The 25,879-nt window shown below is 42.5% G+C and overlaps 1 protein-coding gene across 3 annotated transcripts in view; it reads left to right on the top strand.

The window, feature by feature from the left end:
* The window catches only part of LOC106569929 (collagen alpha-1(XIV) chain), a 91,064-nt gene extending 65,668 nt beyond the window's left edge, over positions 1-25,396 (top strand). For 2 of the 3 annotated variants that reach the window (XM_014141684.3, XM_014141687.3), the window contains 12 exons: positions 76-129; positions 1,407-1,502; positions 2,234-2,287; positions 3,715-3,768; positions 5,353-5,406; positions 5,703-5,774; positions 6,784-6,819; positions 9,073-9,139; positions 9,354-9,542; positions 10,625-10,702; positions 12,316-12,471; positions 23,838-25,396. In XM_014141684.3, coding sequence (XP_013997159.2) covers positions 76-129; positions 1,407-1,502; positions 2,234-2,287; positions 3,715-3,768; positions 5,353-5,406; positions 5,703-5,774; positions 6,784-6,819; positions 9,073-9,139; positions 9,354-9,542; positions 10,625-10,702; positions 12,316-12,471; positions 23,838-24,151 — 1,224 coding nt within the window. In that variant the 3' untranslated portion in view covers positions 24,152-25,396. The remainder of the gene's footprint in view (positions 1-75; positions 130-1,406; positions 1,503-2,233; positions 2,288-3,714; positions 3,769-5,352; positions 5,407-5,702; positions 5,775-6,783; positions 6,820-9,072; positions 9,140-9,353; positions 9,543-10,624; positions 10,703-12,315; positions 12,472-23,837) is intronic. The other variant, XM_014141686.3, reaches the window with a different exon arrangement.
* Positions 25,397-25,879: the final 483 nt, after the last annotated feature.

Here is a 25,879-nt window from a genome sequence, read left to right as displayed (position 1 = left end):
TGTGTCTTTAAGGTCTGTGGTCCTTATGTTGATGGGGTGTGACAGAGGGTGTGTGGGTATTTGTGTTATCAACAGGGAGGACCTGGGATCAGAGGAGGGAGAGGGGACCGTGGAGAACCAGGAGCTGTGGTACGGTGTATACACACACACACACTCATGTAAATAAAAACACAATGAAAGTCAATGCAGCTTGTAACAATTCCACAAGCAGACACATACCCTCATTGATGGATACCAGACACATACCCTCTTGGATACCTCTCTTCCATAAAATATCCCTTGTATACTGCTAGGCTGAAAACCCACTCTTTCTGTAAATGCCGTTTGCAAGGTTCTAATCTTTTATTCATTTCTCACTCTCTCATGCTATTAGACTTGGATTGCACCGGTCTTGAAAGTCCCAGAAAATTGTACTGGTGTTTGAATGGGGTGTTATTATAGCATGTAAAGGTCCTTGTAATGCAGGCGTCCTCGCAGTGCACCCATGCGGTCTTTCTACTCTCATGAATTTTATATTCATTGGAGATGCAACGTGCCCCCATGAAAGTCAATGACCTGCGACTGGTAGGCTCATGACAAGACAGACAGAGAGCAGCCTCACGGGTCTCTGATTTGCAGTTAAATCACTGAGTTAGCCTAAAGCCCCCTCTCAGACACCCGGACCTGGGTCAGGTAATGTATAAAGGATGAAGACAGTTGTATGGAATAAAATATATACAATTTAGTGGATTCGGCTATTTCAGCCACATCCGTTGCTGACAGATGTATAAAATGATGTCTGAGTGTTGGAGTGTACCCCTCGCTATCCGTAAAAAATAAATAATGATGCTGTCTGGTTTGCTAAATATAAGCCATTTGAAATGATTTATACTTTTACTGATGCTTAAGTATATTTTAGCAATGACATTACTTTTGATACTTAAGTATATTTAAAACCAAATACTTTTAGACTTTTACTCAAGTAGTATTTTACTGGGTGACTTTCACTTTAACTTTATATTAAGGTATCTTTACTTTTCCTCAAGTATGATAATTGGGTACTTTTTCCACCACTGGTTAGGTTAACCAATAGTGGCCAGATCATGTGAGTGCATGCATCCTCCAAAGATGGAGAGGGACAGTTTATGGCTTGATCATAGGAAGGTGGTCAGGGAGATGGTTGATTAAAATGTTGTCTGGTGACGATCTTATCTTATTATTGGCCTAAATGTAAATCCAAAATGTGTACAGTACTACTGTTCAGTTAGGTTGTACTTTGTAATTTGGTGTGTATTTCCTCTGTTTGTTCCAGTGATACTAGATTGTTGTAATAACTGTAGAAAGCAGGGAATTTAACTAGAACTATAGTAAAATGTTAACTATATTCTAATCTACTTTATCAATGTGTTCTTCTGTCTCTGTGACAGGGGCCGATAGGTCCAGTTGGGGACGCTGGTACTCCTGGGCTGCAGGGGCCTCCTGGACCCCAGGGGCCCAGCGGACGTACCATCATGGGCCCTCCGGTAAGACACATGCGCGCTTACACACACACACACACACCACACACACACACACACACACACACACACACACACACACACACACACACACACACACACACATTCACATACATACATTAATTCAGACACACACCATCTAATACTGCACATATTAGAGGAGTCTAGCATCCCAACACACATAACATACAGTAGCTACAGTACCCGATTTACCTAGGCATGCTATAAAGTCTACCTTGTAAAAGCTGTTGTAATACTCAGATGTTGATTCTTTCTCACCCAAGGGATGTTGTTAAACGTAAGCCGTAAAGGAGGGAGGATGTATCATAACCTAATAGACTGTAAACAGAACAGTCAAATATGAAGTACTGGGTTTCACCTGCATTGGTATTAACAGATCAATGACGAATTAATGACAGATAAAACATTAAAGGATACACCCAGATGTCTTAACTTTACTAAGGCCATGTTTAAGCCAGCCTATGGTAAAGTATTCGATGGTATAACATACAGAAGTGCTATATTGAAGACATTATCTATTTGTTGTTAATTCAGGATTATGGTGACAGGTAGGGGATAAGTAAGGGTACAGCTACTGGAAGAGTTTGGGAAACAAATGGCATTTGTAGTTAGAACGCACACTGTGACCAGATAGTGACGACCTCAACTTATGAAATAGCCTCCAAATAAGCTTGATATTTGCTGTTGATATTTATTGTTGTTTTTTCCAACTTCAGGGTGGTCCAGGAGAAAGAGGTGAGAAGGGTGCAGCTAGCGCTCCAGGAATACAGGTAAAGACCACCATTCACTTCCTGCCCTTTAAGACACACTTTCCCTCATCGCAAAATGGCATTCAGTCTTCAAATGACATTCAAATGACACCATTGCACCAAAGGGAGATCTTTTGAATGGCATATTGAATATCTATCTCTGTAAGGTAGCAGTTAATGGGAACATGTCATTCTGAATTCTGGTAAGAGAGTTTCTGCATAATTTGAGTGAAAGAGCTTCTGCTACCGTTTGGTTGATGTGATGTCAGATTTATTTCAATGCATTAAAGGATTTGCACAGGTAATAAGGTAATAAGGAGAAGGTAGATGATACAGGGTCAGATATCTTTCCATCCTCCTAATGGTAAATCTGAGCATTGGCGGTAGGGTAATCTGATCCTAGATCTGTGGTTATGGGCAGCGCCTGCCTGGACCGTAACAAGACATCACAGTAGTTTTTACAAAACAATAGCTATTTCCCCTCTGTTGTAATGACTCATGCCTAAGATGCAATACACTTTCATTATAATCAATCTCTGAGCCAATTAAGATGGATCCTGTCAATAACTGTAGAGGTTGGGAGATGTATACTTTTGTTTGTAATAGGCTTTGAGCCATACCATTGGCATTCAGTACTCGTTGTGTCTGAGTGAGGGAATTTGACTTTGACGGCTGTGAAGGTCATACAAGAGACTGTGTATTACAAACAGCTCCGGCTTCACAACATTAATTATCTGTAATGAGTTAGGATAATGGTCCAACCATCCGAGCCTGTCAATACAAATGTATTCATGCTGACACCCTTAACTGGCCTAGGATCACCACTTTTATTTTAAGAATGTGAAATGTCAGAATAATAGTAGAGAGAATGATTTATTTCAGCTTTTATTTCTTTCATCACATTCCCAGTGGGTCAGAAGTTTACATACGCTCAATTAGTATTTGGTAGCATTGCCTTTAAATTGTTTAACTTGGGTCAAACGTTTTGGGTAGCCTTCCACAATCTTCCCACAATAAGTTGGGTGAATTTTGGCCCATTCCTCCTGACAGAGCTGGTGTAACTGAGTCAGGTTTGTAGGCCTCCTTGCTCGCACACGCTTTTTCAGTTTTGTCCAGAAATTTTCAATAGAATTGAGGTCAGGGCTTTGTGATGGCCACTCCGATACCTTGACTTTGTCCTTAAGCCATTTTGCCACAACTTTGGAAGTATGCTTGGGGTCATTGTCCATTTGGAAGACCCATTTGCGACCAAGCTTTAACTTCCTGACTGATGTCTTGAGTAGTTGCTTCAATATATCCACATCATTTTCCTACCTCATGATGCCATCTATTTTGTGAAGTGCACCAGTCCCTCCTGCAGCAAAGCACCCCCACAACATGATGCTGCCACCCCCGTCCTTCATGGTTGGGATGGTGTTCACCTTTTTGTTTTCTCTCTACGGTTGCAGGGCATTCCTGGATCTCCTGGGTCACCAGGTCGATTGGGACAAACAGGAACAAGGGTAAGGTCTTGTCGGTCTGTTTACAGTGCACTCGGAAAGTATTCAGACCTCTTCCCTTTTTCCACATTTTGTTATTATTTACATAAGTTTTCAGACCCTTTGTTGTGAGACTCGAAATTGAGCTCAGGTGCATCCTGTTTCCATTGATCATTCTTGAGATGTTTCTACAACTTGATTGGAGTCGACCTGTGGTAAATTCAATTGATTGGACATATAAGGTCCCACAGTTGACAGTGCATGTCAGAGCAAAAACCAAGCCATGAGGTCGAAGGAATTGTCCGTAGAGCTCTGAGACAGGATTGTGTCGAGGCACAGATTTGGGGAAAGGTATAAAAAAAATATCTGCAGCGTTAAAGGTCCCCAAGAACACAGTGGCCTCCATCATTCTTAAAGAGAAGAAGTTTGGAACCACCAAGACTATTCCTATAGATGGCCGTCCGGCCAAACTGAGCAATCGGGGAGAAGGGCCTTGGTCAGGGAGGTGACCAAGAACCCGATGATGGTCACTCTGACAGAGCTTTAGAGTTCCTCTGTGGAGATGAGAGATCCTTCCAGAAGGACAACCATCTCTACAGCACTCCAGTAATCAGGCCTTTATGGTAAAGTGGCCAGACGGAAGCCACTCCTCAGTAAAAGGCTCATGACAGCCCGCTTGGAGTTTGCCAAAAGCCACCTAAAATACTCTCAGACCATGAGAAACAAGATTCTCTGGTCTGATGAAACCAAGATTGAACTCTTTGGCCTGAATGCCAAGCATCACGTCTGGAGGAAACCTGGCACCATCCCTTCGGTGAAGCATGGTGGTGGCAGCATCATTCTGTGGGGATGTTTTTCAGCGGCAGAGACTGAGAGACTAGTTAGGATCGAGGGAAAGATAAACGGAGCAAAGTACAGAGAGATCCTTGATGAAAACCTGCTTCAGGGCATTCAGGACCCCAGACTGGGGCAAAGGTTTACCTTCCAACAGGACAACAACCCTAAGCACACAGCCAAGACAACACAGAAGTGGCTTTGGGACAAGTCACTGAATGCCCTTGAGTGGCTCAGCCAGAGCCCGGACTTGAACCCGCTCTAACATCTCTGGAAAGACCTGAAAATAGCTATGCAGCGATGCTCCCCATCCCCATCCAACCTGACAGAGCTTGAGAGGATCTATAGAGAAGAATGGGAGAAACTCACCAAATACAGGTGTGTCAAGCTTGTAGTGTCATACCCAAGAAGACTCAAGGCTGTAATAACTGGCAAAAGTGCATCAACGAAGTACTGAGTAAAGGGTCTGAATACTTATGTAAATGTGATATTTCAGTTTCTTATTTTTCATAAATTTGCAAAAATGTCTAAACCTGTTTTTGCTTTGTCATGATAGGGTATTGTGTGAAGATTGACGAAGGGAATTTTTTTTAATCCATTTTAGAATAAGACTAATGTAACAAAATGTGGATAAAGTCAAGGGGTTTGAATACTTTCTGAAAGCATTGTAATCAAAAGGAATAGATTTATGTGAATATGAAGTCGTGGTATATGAGCTGCCATAATAGCACTGTCTCATAGGCATTAGTATGTACTTGTAACACTTTTCCACAGGGACTTCCTGGTAAAGATGGACCCCAGGGGCGAACAGGACCTCCAGGGACGATAGTAAGTATGATTGTTTGTGGATTTAGCATCAGGAACTGATGAATTAATTTGATTTGATGTCAATGAATTGTAAAATTAAATCTGCAATTTACAATACTTCCTTGTCAAAGGTACTGTCCCTGTAGGTTAATTGTTTGTGCTCCTTGGCGAATGTGACTGTTTTCTTTTTTGCTTCTTGGCCAAATGTTTTGTAGTACCTCAAGTTACAAATGGAAAAACTAAAGTTACACATTGTACGTTTGAGTGATTGCTCAATCAGTGAGATGACAATTTGTTTGTTTGGGTTTCACCCACAGGGCACTCCAGGAGCTCCTGGGTCACCAGGGTCAAGTGGACCTCCAGGGTCACTGGGAAACCAGGGACCTCCTGTGAGTTATCTGAACCTCTATGTCCATGCATGTTACTACTACTGAAGCAGAGCTGACCCACTAGCTGAGGAAATACCCAGCAAGCAGAACTGATTGAAATTGCATCATTACAACAAGATACGTCAGTAGGATGTCATTTCAATCAGCTTTGCCCGCTGTGTTTAGGATTAGGGAGGGAGGTCTTGGGAGACAGCAAAGACATATAGTATATAAATATATTGTACATAGTCCTACAGTACAGTGTATCTATCATAATTTGACCCAGAGTTTTTCCTGACTGCATGACTTGACCAACGAAAGTTACACACTATAACGAACACAAGGCATTATTCTAGGGCAGGTCACATGGTCAGGAATATGCCATATTTCTATGTGTATGTGTAAGGATCTGGGAGAGAGAATAACAGTTCAATGGGGATATTCAGAGACAGGGAAAATCATTTAAGGAACTATACAGTGAAGTAAAACCTGTTTTCACTTTGTCATAATGGGGTATTGTGTGTAGATTGATGAGTAAAACATAATTTAATCAATTTTAGAATTTGGCTGTAACATGAAAAACAAAACGTGTAAAAAGTCAAGGGGTCTGAATACTTTCCAAATGCACTGTATATTAAGTCACCATAATCAATTTCAGAAAGAAAAGTGGCTTGAACAAGCATCTTTCTAGCCTCAAATGGGAAGCAAGCCTTGTTACGAGAATAAAATCCCAATTACAGTTAAGCTTCCTCACAAGATTATCTACATTAATTTTGTAGGACAGCTAATAAGCTGTCCAACCAAAGACCAAGAGCCAGAGAAGGTTAGCAGTTATTACATAGTAGTGCCTCTATGTAATTACTGGTACTGCATAGTTATTATATGACCTTTGCAGATAAATGGTTATGCCAGGGTGCAAATAATGACTTTAGCAAAAAGATGACAACAGCAATTGACAACTCAAACAATTTGTACAGTTTTACTTCATTATTTTATGTCCATTGTCATTCTGCCTCTTGTTCTGTTGCAGGGTCCTGCCGGAAACAAAGGAGAGAAGGGAGAAAGAGTAAGTCATAGAGATAACAAACATATTGCTTTGGCAGCAGTGGCAACCACCCATTCATGCCAAAACAGCATTTATTAAATTGAATTGAGATATCTTATGATACTTACCTTGTTCTGTATAATATAATTATGTGGCGTAAGTACTGTTCTTAACATCAATGTTCAAAACAAGTAATGCCCTCCTTTCAAGTAATTGCTGCTCCTCAGCTTGGGGTTATAGGGGTTCTCGTGACAGTCTGACAGTAAACAGTTACCATTACAACAAGTTTTCTGAAGAGAAATATCACACGTTGTACTGCAACCAGAACACATTTTGTATACCTTATAAGCTAAAGCTTTAGAGCCGTGTTACTCAGGTGTAGAAAAAGGGTTTCTACTTCACAGCAATTATACACTGCTTAAAAAAATAAAGGGAACACTTAAACAACACAATGTAACTCCAAGTCAATCACACTTCTGTGAAATCAAACTGTCCACTTAGGAAGCAACACTGATTGACAATACATTTCACATGCTGTTGTGCAAATGGAATAGACAACAGGTGGAAATTATAGGCAATTAGCAAGACACCCCCAATAAAGGAGTGGTTCTGCAGGTGGTGACCACAGACCACTTCTCAGTTCCTATGCTTCCTGGCTGATGTTTTGGTAACTTTTGAATGCTGGCGGTGCTTTCACTCTAGTGGTAGCATGAGACGGAGTCTACAACCCACACAAGTGGCTCAGGTAGTGCAGCTCATCCAGGATGGCACATCAATGCGAGCTGTGGCAAGAAGGTTTGCTGTGTCTGTCAGTGTAGTGTCCAGAGCATGGAGGCGCTACCAGGAGACAGGCCAGTACATCAGGAGACGTGGAGGAGGCCGTAGGAGGGCAACAACCCAGCAGCAGGACTGCTACCTCCGCCTTTGTGCAAGGAGGAGCAGGAGAAGCACTGCCAGAGCCCTGCAAAATGACCTCCAGCAGGCCACAAATGTGCATGTGTCTGCTGAAACGGTCAGAAACAGACTCCATGAGGGTGGTATGAGGGCCCGACGTCCACAGGTGGGGGTTGTGCTTACAGCCCAACACCGTGCAGGACGTTTGGCATTTGCCAGAGAACACCAAGATTGGCAAATTCGCCACTGGCGCCCTGTGCTCTTCACAGATGAAAGCAGGTTCACACTGAGCACGTGACAGACGTGACAGAGTCTGGAGACGCCGTGGAGAACGTTCTGCTGCCTGCAACATCCTCCAGCATGACCGGTTTGGCGGTGGGTCAGTCATGGTGTGGGGTGGCATTTCTTTGGGGTGCCGCACAGCCCTCCATGTGCTCGCCAGAGGTAGCCTGACTGCCATTAGGTACCGAGATGAGATCCTCAGACCCCTTGTGAGACCATATGCTGGTGCGGTTGGCCCTGGGTTCCTCCTAATGCAAGACAATGCTAGACCTCATGTGGCTGGAGTGTGTCAGCAGTTCCTGCAAGAGGAAGGCATTGATGCTATGGACTGGCCCGCCCGTTCCCCAGACCTGAATCCAATTGAGCACATCTGGGACATCATGTCTCGCTCCATCCACCAACGCCACGTTGCACCACAGACTGTCCAGGAGTTGGCGGATGCTTTAGTCCAGGTCTGGGAGGAGATCCCTCAGGAGACCATCGGCCACCTCATCAGGAGCATGCCCAGGCGTTGTAGGGAGGTCATACAGGCACGTGGAGGCCACACACACTACTGAGCCTCATTTTGACTTGTTTTAAGGACATTACATCAAAGTTGGATCAGCCTGTAGTGTGGTTTTCCACTTTAATTTTGAGTGTGACTCCAAATCCAGACCTCCATGGGTTGATAAATTGGATTTCCATTGATTATTTTTGTGTGATTTTGTTGTCAGCACATTCAACTATGTAAAAAAAAAGTATTTAATAAGATTATTTCTTTCATTCAGATCTAGGATGTGTTGTTTAAGTGTTCCCTTTATTTTTTTGAGCAGTATATTTTAAAGAGCTATTGTTCTAGTGTTAAGTACTTTACGGATTGGTGTCGCCCGTAACAGCAAACATTGAATGGCTAATAAGGTTTTTAGACAAGGCTCAAAAGGCAACATCTAGGCTTGGCCACAACAGCAATGTTTTCCAGTTAAAAGAGTTGATGCCAAATTCATGGCCGGCAGCCTTGTTTCCTAAGTAATGGTGGAGGATATTTTACCTGTGGTGACGATAAAACAGGTTGGAGTGTAGCCATGGACTTGGTGTCACCATGTGTTTTTTCCTCTCCAGGGTGACCTGCAATCCCAGGCATCGGTCCAAGCAATCGCCCGGCAGGTCTGTGAGCAGCTGATACAGAGTGAGTCATTTTTTTTATCCTCCATCTGGCTCTCTTCCTGTGTGTGTGTGGATGTGTGATTACACAGGTCTTGTGTCTTTGAGTGTTAAGTGTATTCTGTGGAAGGGGTATACAGTACATGAAAATGTGAGTGTTGTCTATGAAGGTGTGAGGGTTTTTTGCCATTGGCATCCATTCATGCGCCACTGACTTCTGTCTGACGTCTGTCCCACAGGTCACATGGCTCGCTACAGCTCCATCCTTAACCACATCCCCAGCGCACCTGTCTCCGTCCGCACCGTTCCAGGTCCCCCAGGAGAGCCCGGGCGGCAGGGCGGCCCAGGACCACAGGGAGAGCAGGGGCCCCCGGGCAGACCAGGGTTCCCCGGGTCCAACGGAGAAAATGGACAACCAGGAGCCAGAGGTACTGTATAGAGAAGACTCCGATTTAACTTAAGCTTTCAAGTAAAGATATAGTCATGTAACTTATGCCATAAGCTTATTACAGTAAATGATACTGCCAGGTAACGTAAGAAAACATCATTTATCAGGTTTCAGGTATGACCCAGATGCAGACAGTGTCGAAGAAACAAACATGTATTTCTAGTACGGGGCAGGCAAACGACAGGTCAAAGGCAGGCAGAGGTCAGTAATCCAGAGAAGGTGCAAAAGGTCCAGAACAGCAGGCAGTCTCAGGGTCAGGGCAGGCAGGGGTCAATAATCCAGTGAGGGAGGGCCTCCCGAGTGGCACATTGGTCTAAGGCACTGCACCGCAGTGCTAGCTGTGCCACTAGAGATCCTGGTTCAAGTCCAGGCTCTGTCGAAGCTCTAGCGACTCCTGTGGTGGGCCAGGCGTAATGCATGCTGACACAGTTGCCAGGTGTACATTGGTGCGGCTGGCTAACAGGTTAAGCGGGAATTGTGTCAAGAAGCAGTTGGGTTGTGTTTGGGAGGATGCACGGCTCTCGACCTTCGCCTCTCCTGAGTCCGTATGGGAGTTGCAGCAATGGGACAAGACTGTAACTACCAATTGGATACCATGAAAAAGGGGTAACATTTTTTTTCAATAACAAAAAAACATTTATCCAGGGAGGTGGGGCAAGGTATAGAATGACAGGCAGGGTCAGGGCAGGCAGAACGGTCAAAACCGGGAAGGACTAGAAAACAGGAGCAAGCACAGTCAGGAGCAGGGGAACAAACGCTGGTAGGTTTCATGAAACAAAACGAACTGACAACAAACAAACAGAGGACACAGGTATAAATACACAGGGGATAATGGGGAAGATGGGTGACACCTGGAGGGGGTGGAGACAAGCACAAAGACAGGTGAAACAGATAAGGGTGTGACACTAATATAATCAGAATAAAATGATTACACAGGTAGATCTACAATATTGTTCATGACACTTTTAGTGCTGATGGTGATATAATACGGAAAGGAGATAAGCATGCCCACTTCTCTGCATTTTGTCAAAGTGTGTCCCCCCTTGGTCTCTGTCTGTCCAGGTTTGTCAGGAGAGAAGGGCGACAAGGGAAGCCCAGGCGCAGGAGTCCAGGGTCCCAGAGGCCCTGTTGGACCCCCAGGTAACCAAAACAATGCCCGCTGAACCCCCCCCCCCCCCCCCCCCCCAAAAAAACAACTGCACAGTTCCAACTTCAATTTTCCTCCAGGGACTTCCTTTGCTACCGAGCCTCTGCAGAGGAAATCAACATCTGTTGAGCAGGTGGATTACAAAATAGGAAGTCACCCAATATGTTTTTGATTAAGCGCTCCCGTCTTGATTCAAGGATAAAATATGAAATGGAGAGGGTAGCTTGAGTTTTATTTAATTTACTTTGGTTGTTATTCATTAAGCTGCCCTTACTGGTTTAATGAAACCTTATTAGAGGGCATAGCTATTGACTCCTGTATTGATTGTAGTCTAGCTGATACAGTGTGTTGATTGAAATCCTGAAGCAGTTGCCAGGTTGGGCCACAGGGAGAACTCTGAGAGAACACTTCAGAATCTGGCATGCGGGAGATGAGTGCCCCCAAGGATATTTGAAAAAGGATATTCATAGCATTTCCTGATGGAGACAGCTCAGTAATAATAGTATTTTGGGTCTGATGAAAAGACGCAAAAGCTTATGCTTATTGGTACTGACCGCTGGGTAATGATAAATGTGCTGATTATCTTCCTTTTGTGGAGAGGTGAGGAAGTCTGGCCAATCAGTGGCCTAATCATGGATTCTATTTTAAAGCACACTACTAGATTTAAAGGGATAGTTCACCCAAATTATAAAATGATATATTGGTTCCCTTACCCTGTAAGCAGTCTATGGATAAGATATGACAGCAATCCATACTTTGCTTTAGTTTCCCTGGCACTGTTTCCACATGCTAATGTTTTATCATTTGCGGCACAAATCGCATTCAGGTCATGGGACCGATATTAGCATTTTTCGCACATTATCTTCAAAACATCTAAATTACTTTGTTGAGCTTTATAATACATTTTAGATACTTTCGTATGATTTGGACATGATGCTAATATCGGTCCCGTGACTTGTTTGGGATTTGCGCCACAAATGGGTAAGGAAATCAATTTGTAATTTGGGTGAACTACCCCTTTAACTTGGTGAATTCTACCTCAATATGCAGTGTTCTTAGTCACAATGAAGACAATAATAATGCCATCATGTTTCAAAGGTTTGCCTTAACATTTCACTTGATGATTTCACTTCGGTGTAACGACTGTCGTAGAGAGGGGACCAAAGTGCAGCGTATTGAGTGCTCATGATGAAATTTATTTTAACACAGAACACTAAAGAAAATAACAAAAGCGAAAACGATCAGCTCACAGTTCTGTCAGGTACATAGACTAAACAGAATACAACTACCCACAAACACAGGTGGGAAAAAAACCCTACTTAAGTATGATCTCCAATTAGAGACAACGAGGACCAGCTGCCTCTAATTGGAGATCATCCCAAAAAACAACATAGAAATAGAAAACATTGAAAAAACACAAAACACCCCCTGTCACGCACTGACCTACTCTACCATAGAATATAACATCTTACTATGGTCAGGACGTGACATTCGGAATGTAGCTCAAAGTTAAAACCTTCATTGTTAATTGAAAATGTATTTGTTGTATTAAAACACACTCCTCCCTTTCTCCACCTTCTCCTCACCACATTTGTCTTTCCTCCAGGACCAACGGGTCAGGGCCGGACAGGTAGCCAGGGTCCATCTGGTCGGCCGGGGAACCCTGGAACTCCTGGGCGGCCGGGTATCCCTGGACCAGTGGGGTCGGCTGGACCTCCTGGATACTGTGACCAGAACTCCTGTATGGGCTACAACGTAGGAGGTAATTATGACAATCGTCATCCCCTACCATTGTAAACACACCAAAACACAACAAGGCGACATAAAATTATATAAAATAAAAAGTCCAATACATTAGATCTAATTGTTTTTGCCATATATAGAGAATTCCATTGTCATTCCCATCATGTTGTTGGGTAGATAACGCTTACCTGGGAATACACTCTCTGAGAATGCTTTAAAAACCCTAAAGTCTTGAGCAAGGCTGAGAGTTTGTAATCAGAGAATATGTCAAAGGGTTCGGACTGAATCTGGCTTTTTTTATATATCTGATGTATTGTATCATACCCTGTCAATCACTAACTAATTTAATCCAACAGAAGCTCTTTGACAGGGAGACCTGAGCAAAGAGCTCTCATTGGGTTAAATCCGTCAGGGGGTTGACCAGAATCACACCGTTATCCACACTCACTGTATTTCAAGGTGAAGCTAAGACAACATGACTAGGGTTGAATGGCGGGAACCCGGTTACCTCCCAAAATCACTCCTTTTTCCCGGGATAAATAACTGCGAGAAAACTGTAAATTATTTGTATGAACAGCATGGTGTAAAATGGAACTGGTCACTTTTTTTCGTGAGACAGGTAGGCCTACATTTGCTGCAGCATAGCCTATGCTACAGTAATATAAAGACCGAATGTGCCTCTAATTTACCCATCTCCATCTGGCTTTCGGGTGTCACCTTGTTTTGTAATTGTAAAGATTTGTATTTATTTTTTGCAGCTGCAGAAAAAAAAGCCTATCACTCGAATATCTTTGCTTTAAATCAGAACACGTGCAAGCAGTCTCTCATGCGGTCTCTCTCTCTCCATCAATTCCATTCAAATTGCATACAAAATAGATAATTCTCTTCTAGATTTGATATATAGCCCTATATATAGATGTTCTAGCCTACCTCTTTCAGGTAATAAATTCAATGCAGTATTAGCCTTATATTTAGCTAATTAGTGATGGGTTATGCATAATAAGCTTCTAACTTATAGCCTCTGTCTCTTGCGCAGTACGCAAGCACCTGTGCTTCGCTGACTTCTCCTTAATAAATGCTCCTTAGCTCTTGGAGTCCCATGCATGAAAAGCTAGACTAAATAGCTTGCTGGACATAACTTTTTTAGCATTTCTTATACCAATAGACTATTCGAAGAGGGGCGCAAGCTCTTTTTTGCTAAATGATAAATACCTCCAGCCGATAGAACTCACAGGTAGTTTGAAAAAAGAGCGAACACGCGATGGTGGTAGGCTATAGCAGTTATTTAGCCTTCTGCATCTAATTCTAGTCCTATATTATTCAAGGATGACATTAGAATGATAAAGATTATGACAACGAAACGTTTTTCATTTATCTTCATATGGATCATCTCGACAACTTCCAGTGAAATTGCAGAGCCCCAAATTCAAATTAAATTACTATAAATATTTAACTTTCATGAAATCACAAGTGCAATACATCAAAATAAAGCTTAACTTGTTGTTAATCCAGACGCCGTGTCAGATTTCAAAAAGGCTTTACGGCGAAAGCAAACCATGCGATTATCTGAGGACAGCGCTCAGCACACAAAACATTACAAACAGTTAGCAGCCAAGTAGATTAGTCACGAAAGTCAGAAATTGCAATAAAATTAATCACTTACCTTTGATGATCTTCGTATGGTTGCACTCACAAGACTCCAGTTACACAATAAATGTTTGTTTTGTTTGATAAAGTCCCTCTTTATATCCAAAAACCTCCATTTTGTTGGCATGTTTTGTTCAGTAATCCAATGGCTCAAATACGGTCACAACGGGCAGACGAAAATTCCAAATAGTATCCGTAAAGTTCGTAGAAACATGTCAAACGATGTTTATAATCAATCCTCAGGTTGTTTTTAGCCTAAATAATCGATAATATTTCAACCGGACAATAGCGTCGTCAATATAAAAGAAAAACAAGAAAGGCCGTTTGCAGTAACCAGCTCTGGGGACATCCCAGGGTCCACTCACTCAGTGTGGTCATTTTTCAGAATAAAAGCCTGAAACAATGTCTAAAGACTGTTCACAACTAGTGGAAGCCATAGGGAATGGAATCTGGGTCCTATCCCTTTAAATGGTGGATAGGCTTTCATTGGAAAAACAGCCATTTCAAAATAATGGCACTTCCTGGATGGATTTTCCTCAGGTTTTCGCCTGCCATATCAGTTCTGTTATACTCACAGACATTATGTTAACAGTTTTGGAAACTTAAGAGTGTTTTCTATCCAAATCTACCAATTACATGCATATGCCTGAGTAGCAGGCAGTTTACTTTGGGCACGCTTTTCATCCAATATTCCGAATGCTGCCATCTATCCTAAAAAAGTTAACTGTTGAAAGCGAGGAAGGAATGAAGCAAAAATAGAGTGAGAAAGAGTATGTAGGCTAATAACATTAGGGGAAATATTATGAAAGATATATCAAATAAAATTGTATTTGTCACATGCACATACAACAAGTGTAGACCTTATCGTGAAATGCTTACTTACAAGCCCTTAACCAACTATTTATTTCACCTTTATTTAACAAGGTAGGCTAGTTGAGAACAAGTTCTCATTTGCAACTGCGACCTGGCCAAGATAAAGCATAGCAGTTAGACACATACAACAACACAGAGTTACACATGGAATAAACAAAACATACAGTCAATAATACAGTAGAACAAAAGAAAACAAAACGTCTATATACAGTGAGTGCAAATGAGGTACGTTAAAGCAATAAATAGGCCATGGTGGCGAAGTAATTACAATATAGCAATTAAACACTGGAATGGTAGATGTGCAGAAGATGAATGTGCAAGTAGAGATACTGGGGTGCAAAGGAGCAAGATAAATAAATAAATACAGTATGGGGATGAGGTAGATAGATGGGCTGTTTACAGATGGGCTATGTACAGGTGCAGTGATCTGTGAGCTGCTCTGACAGCTGGTGCTTAAAGCTTGTGAGGGAGATATGAGTCTCCAGCTTCAGAGATTTTTGCAGTTCGTTCCAGTCATTGGCAGCAGAGAACTGGAAGGAAAGATGACCAAAGGAGGAATTGGCTTTGGGGGTGACCAGTGAGATATACCTGCTGGAGCGTGTGCTACGAGTGGGTGCTGCGATGGTGACCAGTGAGCTGAGATAAGGCGGGGCTTTACCTAGCAGAGACTTCTAGATAACCTGTAGCCAGTGGGTTTGGCGATGAGTATGAAGCGAGGGCCATCCAACAAGAGCGTACAGGTCGCAATGGTGGGTAGTGTATGGGACTTTGGTGACAAAACGGATGGCACTGTGATAGACTGCATCCAATATGTTGAGTAGAGTGTTGGAGGCTATTTTATAGATGACATCACCGAAGTCGATTGGATCGGTAGGATGGTCAGTTCTACGAGGGTATGTTTGGCAGCATGAGTGAAGGATGCTTTGTTGCGATATAGGAAGCCGAATCTAGATTTAATTTTGGATTGGAGATGCTTAATGTGAGTCTGGAAGGAGAGTTTACAGTCTAACCAGACACCCAGATATTTGTAGTTGTCCACGTATTCTAAGTCAGAGCCGTCCAGAGTAGTGATGCTGGACGGGCGAGCAGGTGCGGGCAGTGATCGATTGAATAGCATGTATTTAGTTTTACTTGAGTTAAAGAGCAGTTGGAGGCCACGGAAGGAGAGTTGTATGGCATTGAAGCTCGTCTGGGGGGGTCAATGTAAATATTCCGGGTGGCCATTTGATGAATTGTTCAGCAGTCTTATGTCTTGGGGGTAGAAGCTGCTAAGGAGCCTTCAGGTCCTAGACTCTGCTACCGCTTGCTGTGTGGTAGCAGAGACAACACTATGACTTGGGTGACTGGAGTCTTTGACAATTTTTTGGGCCTTCCTCTGACGCTATAAATTTGTCAATCTACTAATTATACAAAAAATATATATATATATATTATTCTTAAAACTGCATTGTCGGTTAAGGGCTTGTACGTAAGCATTTCACTGTAAGGTCTACTACACCTGTTGTATTCGGCGCATGTGACAAATAGCATTTGATTTGATTTATATTTCAAAATTAAAATCAAATTTGCTAGCCTATACTTGTAACTTTGTAGGCCTCATGTTTCACACCAGAATCGCATGTTCTCTTCTGCTTACCATGGTTTGAACGATGTGTGTAATTCAGTATATTACAATACAATACACACTCAGAAAGAGCAAGTTACATTTATTTCCCCAAGAGAGCATAGCCTATAGCTAGCTACATCTATGGGCTTTTATATTTTTCTGTCGTGCATAATGTGCAGTAGTCTACTGTATATCATAGCCGGGTTAGGCCGGGGTAGGCTGTCATTGTAAATAAGAGTTAGTTCTTAACTGACTTGCCTAGTTAAATAAAGGTTAAATAAAATACAATATATCAGTGCATTTGGAAAGGATTCAGACCCCTTGACTTTTTTTGTTACATTACTGTATTATTCTAAAATGGATTAAATCGTTTTTTTCCCCTCATAAATCTACACACAATACCCCAATATGACAAAGCAAAAACAGATTTTTTTTTTTTGCAAAACAATTAATTAAGTATCACATTTACATAAGTATTCAGACACTTTACTCAGTACTTTGTTGAAGCTTCTTTGGCTGCCTCAAGTCTTCTTGGGTATGACGCTACAAGCTTGGCACTGGGAAACCTAGTCAGTTGTGTTATTTGGGGAGTTTCTTCCATTCTTCTTTGCAGAGCCTCTCAAGCTCTGTCAGGTTGGATGGGGAGCATCTATTTTCAGGTCTCCAGAGATGTTTGATTGGGTTCAAGTCCGTGCTCTGGACTTTCAGAGACGTGGCTGTGTGCTTAGGCTCATTGTCCTGTTGGAAGTTGAACCTTCGCTCCAGTCTGAGGTCCTGAGCACTCTGGAGCAGGTTTTCATCAATGATCTAACTAGTCTCCCAGCCCCTGCCACTGAAAAACATCCCCACAGCATGATGCTGCCACCACCATGCTTCACCGAAGGGATGGTGCCAGGTTTCCTCCAGACGTGACGCCTGGCATTCAGGCCAAAGAGTTCAATCTTGGTTTCATCAGACCAGAGAATCTTGTTTCTCATGGTCTGAGAGACCTTTAGATGCCTTTTGGCAAACTTCAAGCGAGCTGTCATGTGCCTTTTACTGAGGAGTGGCTGCCATCTGGCCACTCTACCATAAAGGTCTGATTGGTGGAGTGCTGCAGAAATGGTTGTCCTTCTGGAAGTTTCTCCACAGAGGAACTCTGGAGCTCTGTCAGAGGGACCATTGGGTTCTTGGTCACCTCCCTGACCAAGGCCCTTCAATTTTGAGTCTCATAGCAAAGGGTCTGAATACTTATGTAAATATGTTTTTTTTTGTTGCAAAAATGTCTAAAAACCTGTTATTGTGTGTAGATTGAAGAGGAAAAAAGGCTGTAACATAACAAAATGTGGAAATACTTTCCGAATGCACTGTATGTATTGGATAATGGGAATATGACTGAATATAAATAGTGTAGTTATTCCCTCCGCAAGGCAATCAAACAAGTGAAATGCCAGTACAGAGACAAGGTAGAGTCGCAATTCAACGGCTCAGACACGAGCCGTATGTGGCAGGGTCTACAGGATATCAGGGACTACAAAAAGAAAACCAGCCACGTCACAGACACCGACGTTACACTTCCAGAAACACTAAACACCTTCTTTGCCCACTTTGAGGATAATATAGTGCCACCGTCGCGGCTCCCCGAACAAAGAGCAGGCCAAAATATCCCTCTCAGCACTGCCTGGACTGCGCCAAAATGCAAACTCCTTTCTTTTGAGTTATGTTATAATATATATTTTTTTAGGATAATACAGTGCCAAGGACTACGACTCCCCCTCTCCTCTGTGGCTGATGTGAGTAAAACATTTAAACGTGTTAACCCTCGCAAGGCTGCTGGCCTAGACGGCATCCCTAGCCGCGTCCTCAGAGCATGCGCAGACCAGCTGGCTGGTGTGTTTACGGACATATTCAATCGCTCCCTATCCCAGTCTGTTGTCCCCACATGCTTCAAGATGGCTACCATTGTTCCTGTACCCAAGAAGGCAAAGATAACTGAACTAAATGACTACTGCCCTATAGCACTCACTACTGTCATCATGAAGTGCTTTGAGAGACTAGTCAAGGATCATATCACCTCCACCTTACCGGCCACCCTAGACTCACTTCAGTTTGCTTACCGCCCCAATAGGTTCACAGACGACGCAATCGCAATCACACTGCACACTGCCCTATCCCATCTGGACCAAAAGAATACCTATGTAAGAATGCTGTTCATTGACCTCAGCTCAGCATTCAACACCATAGTACCCTCCAAGCTGATCATCAAGCTGGAGGCCCTGGATCTCAACCCCGCCCTGTGCAATTGGGTCCTAGACTTTCTGACGGGCCGCCCCCAGGCCTCCAACTCAATCATCAAGTTTTCAGACGACACAACAGTAGTGGGCTTGATTACCAACAACGACGAGACAGCCTACAGGGAGGAGGTGAGGGCACTCGGAGTGCGGTGTCAGGAAAACAACCTCTCACTCAACGTCAACAAAACAAAGGAGATGATCGTGGACTTCAGGAAACAGCAAAGGGAGCACCCCCCTATCCACATCGAAGGGACAGCAGTGGAGAAGGTGGAAAGTTTTAAGTTCCTCAGCGTACACATCACAGACCAACTGAAATGGTCCACCCACACAGACAGTGTAGTGAAGAAGGCTCAACAGCGCCTCTTCAACCTCAGGAGGCTGAAGATATTTGGCTTGTCGCCCAAAACCCTGACAAACTTTTACAGATGCACAATCGAGAGCATCCTGTCAGGCTGTATCACAACTGCACCACCCTCAACCGCAATGCTCTCCAGAGGGTGGTACGGTCTGCACAACGCATCACTGGGGGCAAACTACCTGTCCTCCATGACACCTACAGCACCCGATGTCACAGGAAGGCCAAAAAGATAATCAACGACATCAACCATCCGAGCCACTGCCTGTTCACACCGCTACCATCCAGAAGGCGAGGTCAGTACAGGTGTATCAAAGCTGGGACCCTGAGACTGAAAAACAGCTTCTATCCCAAGGCCATCAGACTGCTAAACAGCAATGACTAACTCAGAGAGGCTGCTGTCTACATGGAGACCCAATCACTGGCCACTTTAATAAATGGATCACTAGTCACTTTATACAATGCCACTCTAAATAATGACACTTTAATAATGTTTATATCTTACATTACTCATATCAAATGTACAGTTGAAGTCGGAAGTTTACATGCACTTAGGTTGTAGTCATTAAAACTCGTTTTTCAGCCACTCCACAAATTTCTTGTTAACAAACTATAGTTTTGGCAAGTCGGTTAGGACATCTACTTTGTGCATGACACAAGTAATTTTTCTAACAATTGTTTACAACTTATAATTCACTGTATCACAATTCCAGTGGGTCAGAAGTTTACATACACTAAGTTGACTGTGCCTTTAAACAGCTTGGAAAATTCCAGAAAATGATGTCATGGCTTTAGAAGCTTCTGATAGGCTAATTGACATAATTTGAGATTTGTGTGTATTAGGTAGTTGTTGGGGAATTGTTATATTACTTGTTAGATATTACTGCACTGTCAGAACTAGATGCACAAGCATTTCGCTACACTCGCATTAACATCTGCTAACCATGTGTATGTGACAAATACAATTTGATTTGATAATGGCACTGTCATTTGGGCTTTTTGGGGCTTGGGTTCATAACATGTATTTAATGTATGGCTCATCAGGCTCAGGTACCATCAGGCTTGAATGTTCATGCTGATCAACACTCTAATCAAATTCAGACGTATTTATATGCTTTATAATGCTTTAGAATGACACTTACAGTTTTGGTGGGAAATACCGGGTTACTCGGGAGAAAATGTATTTATTCTCACGATGGAACATTTGTAAAATACCAGGAAAATATTCAACCCGAAACATGACCTATCTTGAAAGGAAAGTTCTCAGAATCATCTACTCTATTGTAGTACTAACTTACCAGTTACCTAAATTTAATTTGGATGCCCATACTGAGATATATTTAAGTAATTGGCATTTGTTTTCTGATTTACTTTATACTTAATAGACTTCGAATTCAAATCAGTTGAGACTCACTTGATTAACCTTAGGACTGAACCTCATTAAAATAAATGAGTGGATGTCCTTTATTCTCTGTTTTTGACAGCTCACAAAAGAAAATGGCACATTCCATTATCTGATGGTTTTACAGTAAGATGTCTGTGAGCATATGGTTTATTTATCAATCCAATAGTTCCTGTTGTCATTTTTGCACCTTGAAATACAAAATGCACCCAAGATGCAGAATTCAGCTTGGAAACAATGACTTACAATGTGTTGAATTCATACAATGGTATGTGAGAATCTTTTTTTGCCACCATGTCATTATCCCAGTATCTTAGCTTGTGGAATTGAATTCAAACAAGCTTGCTTTTTTAAAGTTATATAGACCTTATAGATATTTGTGAATGCTTGTGACATGTATTTATGTAAAATATAGTTATTCCAACAAAATGTCTATCAACTTTTAAAGCCTTATGTCATATTTCAGTATGTTTGTGTACAGAACACGCTATTGCATCAAGTATGGCCACATTTTACCAAGTAAAAAAAAAAAGAATTCTGCATCTTGATCATGATTTATTCAACATTATAAACTGGGTGGTTCGAGCCCTGAATGCTGATTGGTTGGCAGCCGTGGTATATCAGACCGTATAGCACGGGTATGACAAAACATTTATTTTTACTGCTCTAATTACGTTGATAACCAGTTTATAATAGCAATAAGGCACCTCGGGGGTTTGTGGTATATGGCTAATATACCACGGCTAAGGGCTGTATCCAGGCACTCCTCGTTTGTCGTGCGTAAGAACAGCCCTTAGCTGTGGCATATTGGCCATATACCACACCCCCTCGGCCTTATTTCTTAGCTGGTTCATCATCTAATATAATGGATATTGTGAGTGTGGATACAATCTGTAGCGCCCTAACTGTAATTGCATGTGTGCATGGACACCCAGACCATCGATGATGTCTGTCTCTATCACTCTTTTCTCTGAGGAAAAGACGGTACGGTGAGCACACTATACGGCTAGAAAGGCTGGTGGTGTTCTCCATGTACTCCACGGTGTGAGTAATACCAGCATGTGATTTTGTCTCGTCTGTCTGACCTGTGGTATGTGTGTGTCTCCCTCTCTCTCCTTCTCTCGTCCCTCTACTTTCTCTTACTGAAGTCCAACAAAAGTATTGGTAGCGAGCAGCATTCAAAAAGGGTTGTAGTGGAGTTGTGAGGGTAGACAGGCTTGTCGCTTGATTCTACCCCCTTGCAATATCCCGTTTTTTTCGGTCAACAACAACTACTGCTTTGTTTCCTATAAAGATGTTCAAAGTCTCTCTCTTTGTAGAAACACATTCTACCTGAGCCTGAGACAAAAACTAATTTAGCCATAAATGCATTTTTATGTTTCAGCGCATACAAGCTAAACTCAGCAAAAAAAGAAACGTCCTCTCACTGTCAACTGTGTTTATTTGCAGAAAACTTAACATTTGTAAATATTTGTATGAACATAACACGATTCAACAACTGAGACATAAACTGAACAAGTTCCACAGACATGTGACTAACAGAAATTGAATAATGTGTCCCTGAACAAAGGGGGGGGGGGGTCAAAATCAAAAGTAACAGTCAGTATCTGGTGTGGCCACCAGCTGCATTAAGTACTGCAGTGCATCTCCTCCTCATAGACTGCACCAGATTTGCCAGTTCTTGTTGTGAGATGTTACCCCACTATTCCACCAAGGCACCCCTGGTGAGACAAAACCGCGACTCGTCAGTGAAGAGCACTTTTTGCCAGTCCTGTCTGGTCCAGTGACGGTGGGTTTGTGCCCATAGGCGACGTTGTTGCCGGTGATGTCTGGTGAGGACCTGCCTTACAACAGGCCTACAAGCCCTCAATCCATCCTCTCTCAGCCTATTGCGGACATTCTGAGCACTGATGGAGGGATTGTGCATTCCTGGTGTAACTTGTTGCTGCCATCGTGTACTTGTCCCGCAGGTGTGATGTTTAGATGTACCAATCCTGTGCAGGTGTTGTTACACATGGTCTGCCACTGTGAGGTCGATCATGTCACGTCCTGACCAGTAAAGGGGTTATTTGTTATTGTACTTTGGTCAGGACGTCGCAGGGGGTGTTTGTTTAGAGTGTTTCGGGGTTTGTTGGGCTATGTTCTTATGTAAGAGGGGTGTTTGTTTTATGTGTTTTGGGGTTTGTGGTTAATGTTCTATGTTAGTATATTTCTATGTTCGTTCTAGCCTTTCTATTTCTATGTTTAGCTAATGGGGTTGACCTTCAATTGGAAGCAGCTGCTCCTCGTTGCTTCTAATTGAAGGTCCTATTTAAGAGGGGTGTTTTTCCTATGGGATTTGTGGGTAGTTGTTCCTTGTATAGCTATATGCCTTACAGGACTGTTTATCGGCGTTATTTTTGTATACGTGTGTTTTTGTTATGGTTTTTCCTTCTTTCTGCCAATTAAAAAGAAGATGAGTATACAGACTCCTGCTGCATTTTGGTCAAATCCTTACGACAACCGTGACAGATCAGCTGTCTGTCCAGTCTCCCTGTAGCGCTGTCTTAGGCGTCTCACAGTACGGACATTGCAATTTATTGCCCTGGCCACATCTGCAGTCCTCATGCCTCCTTGCAGCATGCCTAAGGCACGTTCATGCAGATGAGCAGGGACCCTTTCTTTTAGTGTTTTTCAGAGTCAGTAGAAAGGCCTCTTTAGTGTCCTAAGTTTTCATAACTGTGACCTTAATTGCCTACCGTCTGAAAGCTGTTAGTGTCTTAATGACCGTTCCACAGGTGCATGTTCATTCATTGTTTATGGTTCATTGAACAAGCATGGGATTTTTACGAATTATCTTTGAAAGACAGGGTCCTGAAAAAGGGACGTTTCTTTTTTTGCTGAGTTTAGTATATATTTTATCCAAGGCTTCTCTATGCTTATGCAGTGAATGTGTACAGTTTTTATATTCCAAAAGGAGCCAGTTGTTGACTAATACTGATTGTCATTTGATGCGTTATTCAGTTGAGCTTTCTCATCTATTTAATAAGAGAACCACTCAGATCTCCTTACCCTGTCAGTGTTGCTCCTCCCTACCCCTCTTTATCTCTTCTGGCCGCTTTGATGTCGTCGCTAACACTGTTCTTCCTGTGTGTCTCTGCCTCCTTCCTGTCCTGTCCCGCTGTCCCGCTAACCCAATCAAAAACAAACAAACACATGCACGCTTCGGGGGTGGCCACGGTGGATATAGAGGGTGGCATCGGTGGTGACACATCTGACCGCCACAATCTTCCCTTAGTCCAATTGCCCCCCAACACCTACCAGAACTATGACGAGGTGGAGGAGGAGGACCCCTATAGGTATGGCGAGGGGGGCTACCCCTCCGAGTACTATCAGCCCAACTACCCGGCGCCTCGACCGGTCATGCCCGAGGACCCAGCCCTCACCCAGGGCGACGAGGTGCTGAGGTCCCCCGGGATCCACCGCTCCTACAGGAGCCTGGCTGACAAGTCTGATAAGAAAGAAGAAGAGGGGCCAGGGGAGAGGAAGATGGTCGTCCCATGAGGGAGAGCAAGCTAAGGAGAGCCTTGCGGAAGTCAGGGATACACGACAGGAGTTGGGACTGTTCAGTTGGAGGGAGAAATATCCAAAGGGGGGTCTAAGGACTATCATAAAGTGCCTGATGTCAATGTCAAAGGGACATATAGGAGGGGAAGGGTGGCGGAGGTTGGAGGAGAGAGTGGGAGGCACCATCTTCACCTTCTCTTCTCTCTGGAAGTGTTGTGGTTGGTGGTGTAGATGGGGGTTATGTACTGTTGGTTCCAGTGTGGTCAGATTTTTGTGTGTGTAAATCAGTTACATCAAGAGATACATTTGTATTGTTGTTTTCTTTTCGTTTTCAGCATACCACCTAATCTCATTTAATGCAATTTATAAATTTCCTGGTCACGGTTTACTTCAAGTGCTCGTTTATGATCTTAGTAAATACTGGAAGGCCTACAGTGTTGTGTAGTATAATATAATATAGTTTAGTATGTTATAGTATAGTAAATAGTATAGTAGTAATATTTCAGTTCAATGGGAGCTTTTATGGCTAGGATATTACTCAAGATTGGATAGCAAGTGCTATTTGAACATTTTGAAAATATAATTGAAAATTAACGATCTACTACTTGGTCATATTAGTAGTGAATATAATTACCTATATTGATAACTACCCAACTAACATTATAAATAGACTCAATATGACCAGTTATTCTCCTATTATTATTTATTTTGATGAAATGTCCCATATTCTAATATTTGCATGTGTGTTTGTTTATCATCTAATCATTCCATATCAGTTTATAGTGCTATTTTGTCCCCAGCCAAAGGATACAACATATATGCGTTCATATCTTGACAGGGTCAAGCCATATAGCCCAACTAATACCTCCATTGCAGTGTTCGCTACAAACATTTCTCTCTTTGTATTTTTCGGATATGTCTTCAAAGGGTGTTTGAGAAGGCGCTAAACATGTAATATAACAAGATTATTAGTTAAATTATTTTTTAATAAATGTTTGTTTTATTGCAAGTGTCTCGGAATATGGTCTCCAGAACCCCTAAAGTATTGTGATGAGTTGTTAGGCCTGTGGTCTATTAGCCTTGCAGAGCTCAAGAGATAAACTATGTGGAACAGGCCACTGTGGCCCCTCTCATCAGAACATGGTTCTATCAAGGAAGTAATTTATTTTTTACTTGGTATTGATTTTTCAAACAATAAAATTGAAGTATAACCATTAGACACAGTGGGTACTCTCAACACTGCTTCTTTGTTCATATGGATGTGTTTGTTTTCTCCGACTAGTAGGCCTAATAGCATGCACTTCAATTGAACCAATGGTAGAACTTAAATTACATTTTCAGTTAAAATACTTTTCATTACTAGAGGACCCACACAGATGGCAACTCCAAAGCAATGTGTACTTGCTATAGCTGAGAGTCTTCTAGATGACATCCTTAATCCTAATCCTGGTTCTCTTAGCAATCGGCACTTGAAAAGGGATGCACTGAAACCTTGCAAGCAAGCAGTGTGCAATACTTTCTTAATTTGAGTCACTAAACTATACACTATCGCAGCTTTTTCAGTACATTGCCTTTTTCCCTTTTCTACCTTCGTCATCAGCATCTTGCACTCCACATAGGACTTACAACCAAATGAACTGATGGAACTGACACACACCAAAACGGTGTGACGCCAGAAACGTTCTCCCTCTGTCTAATTGCAGAGTGAGAGTAGAGTCTGCCTCG

This window comes from Salmo salar, chromosome 14, assembly GCF_965601325.2.
Source record: "Salmo salar chromosome 14, fSalSal1, whole genome shotgun sequence".
NCBI classification, from domain to species: Eukaryota; Metazoa; Chordata; class Actinopteri; order Salmoniformes; family Salmonidae; genus Salmo; species Salmo salar.
Note: the sequence above shows the minus strand (reverse complement) of the source record. Positions and strands in the feature narration are given on the sequence as shown.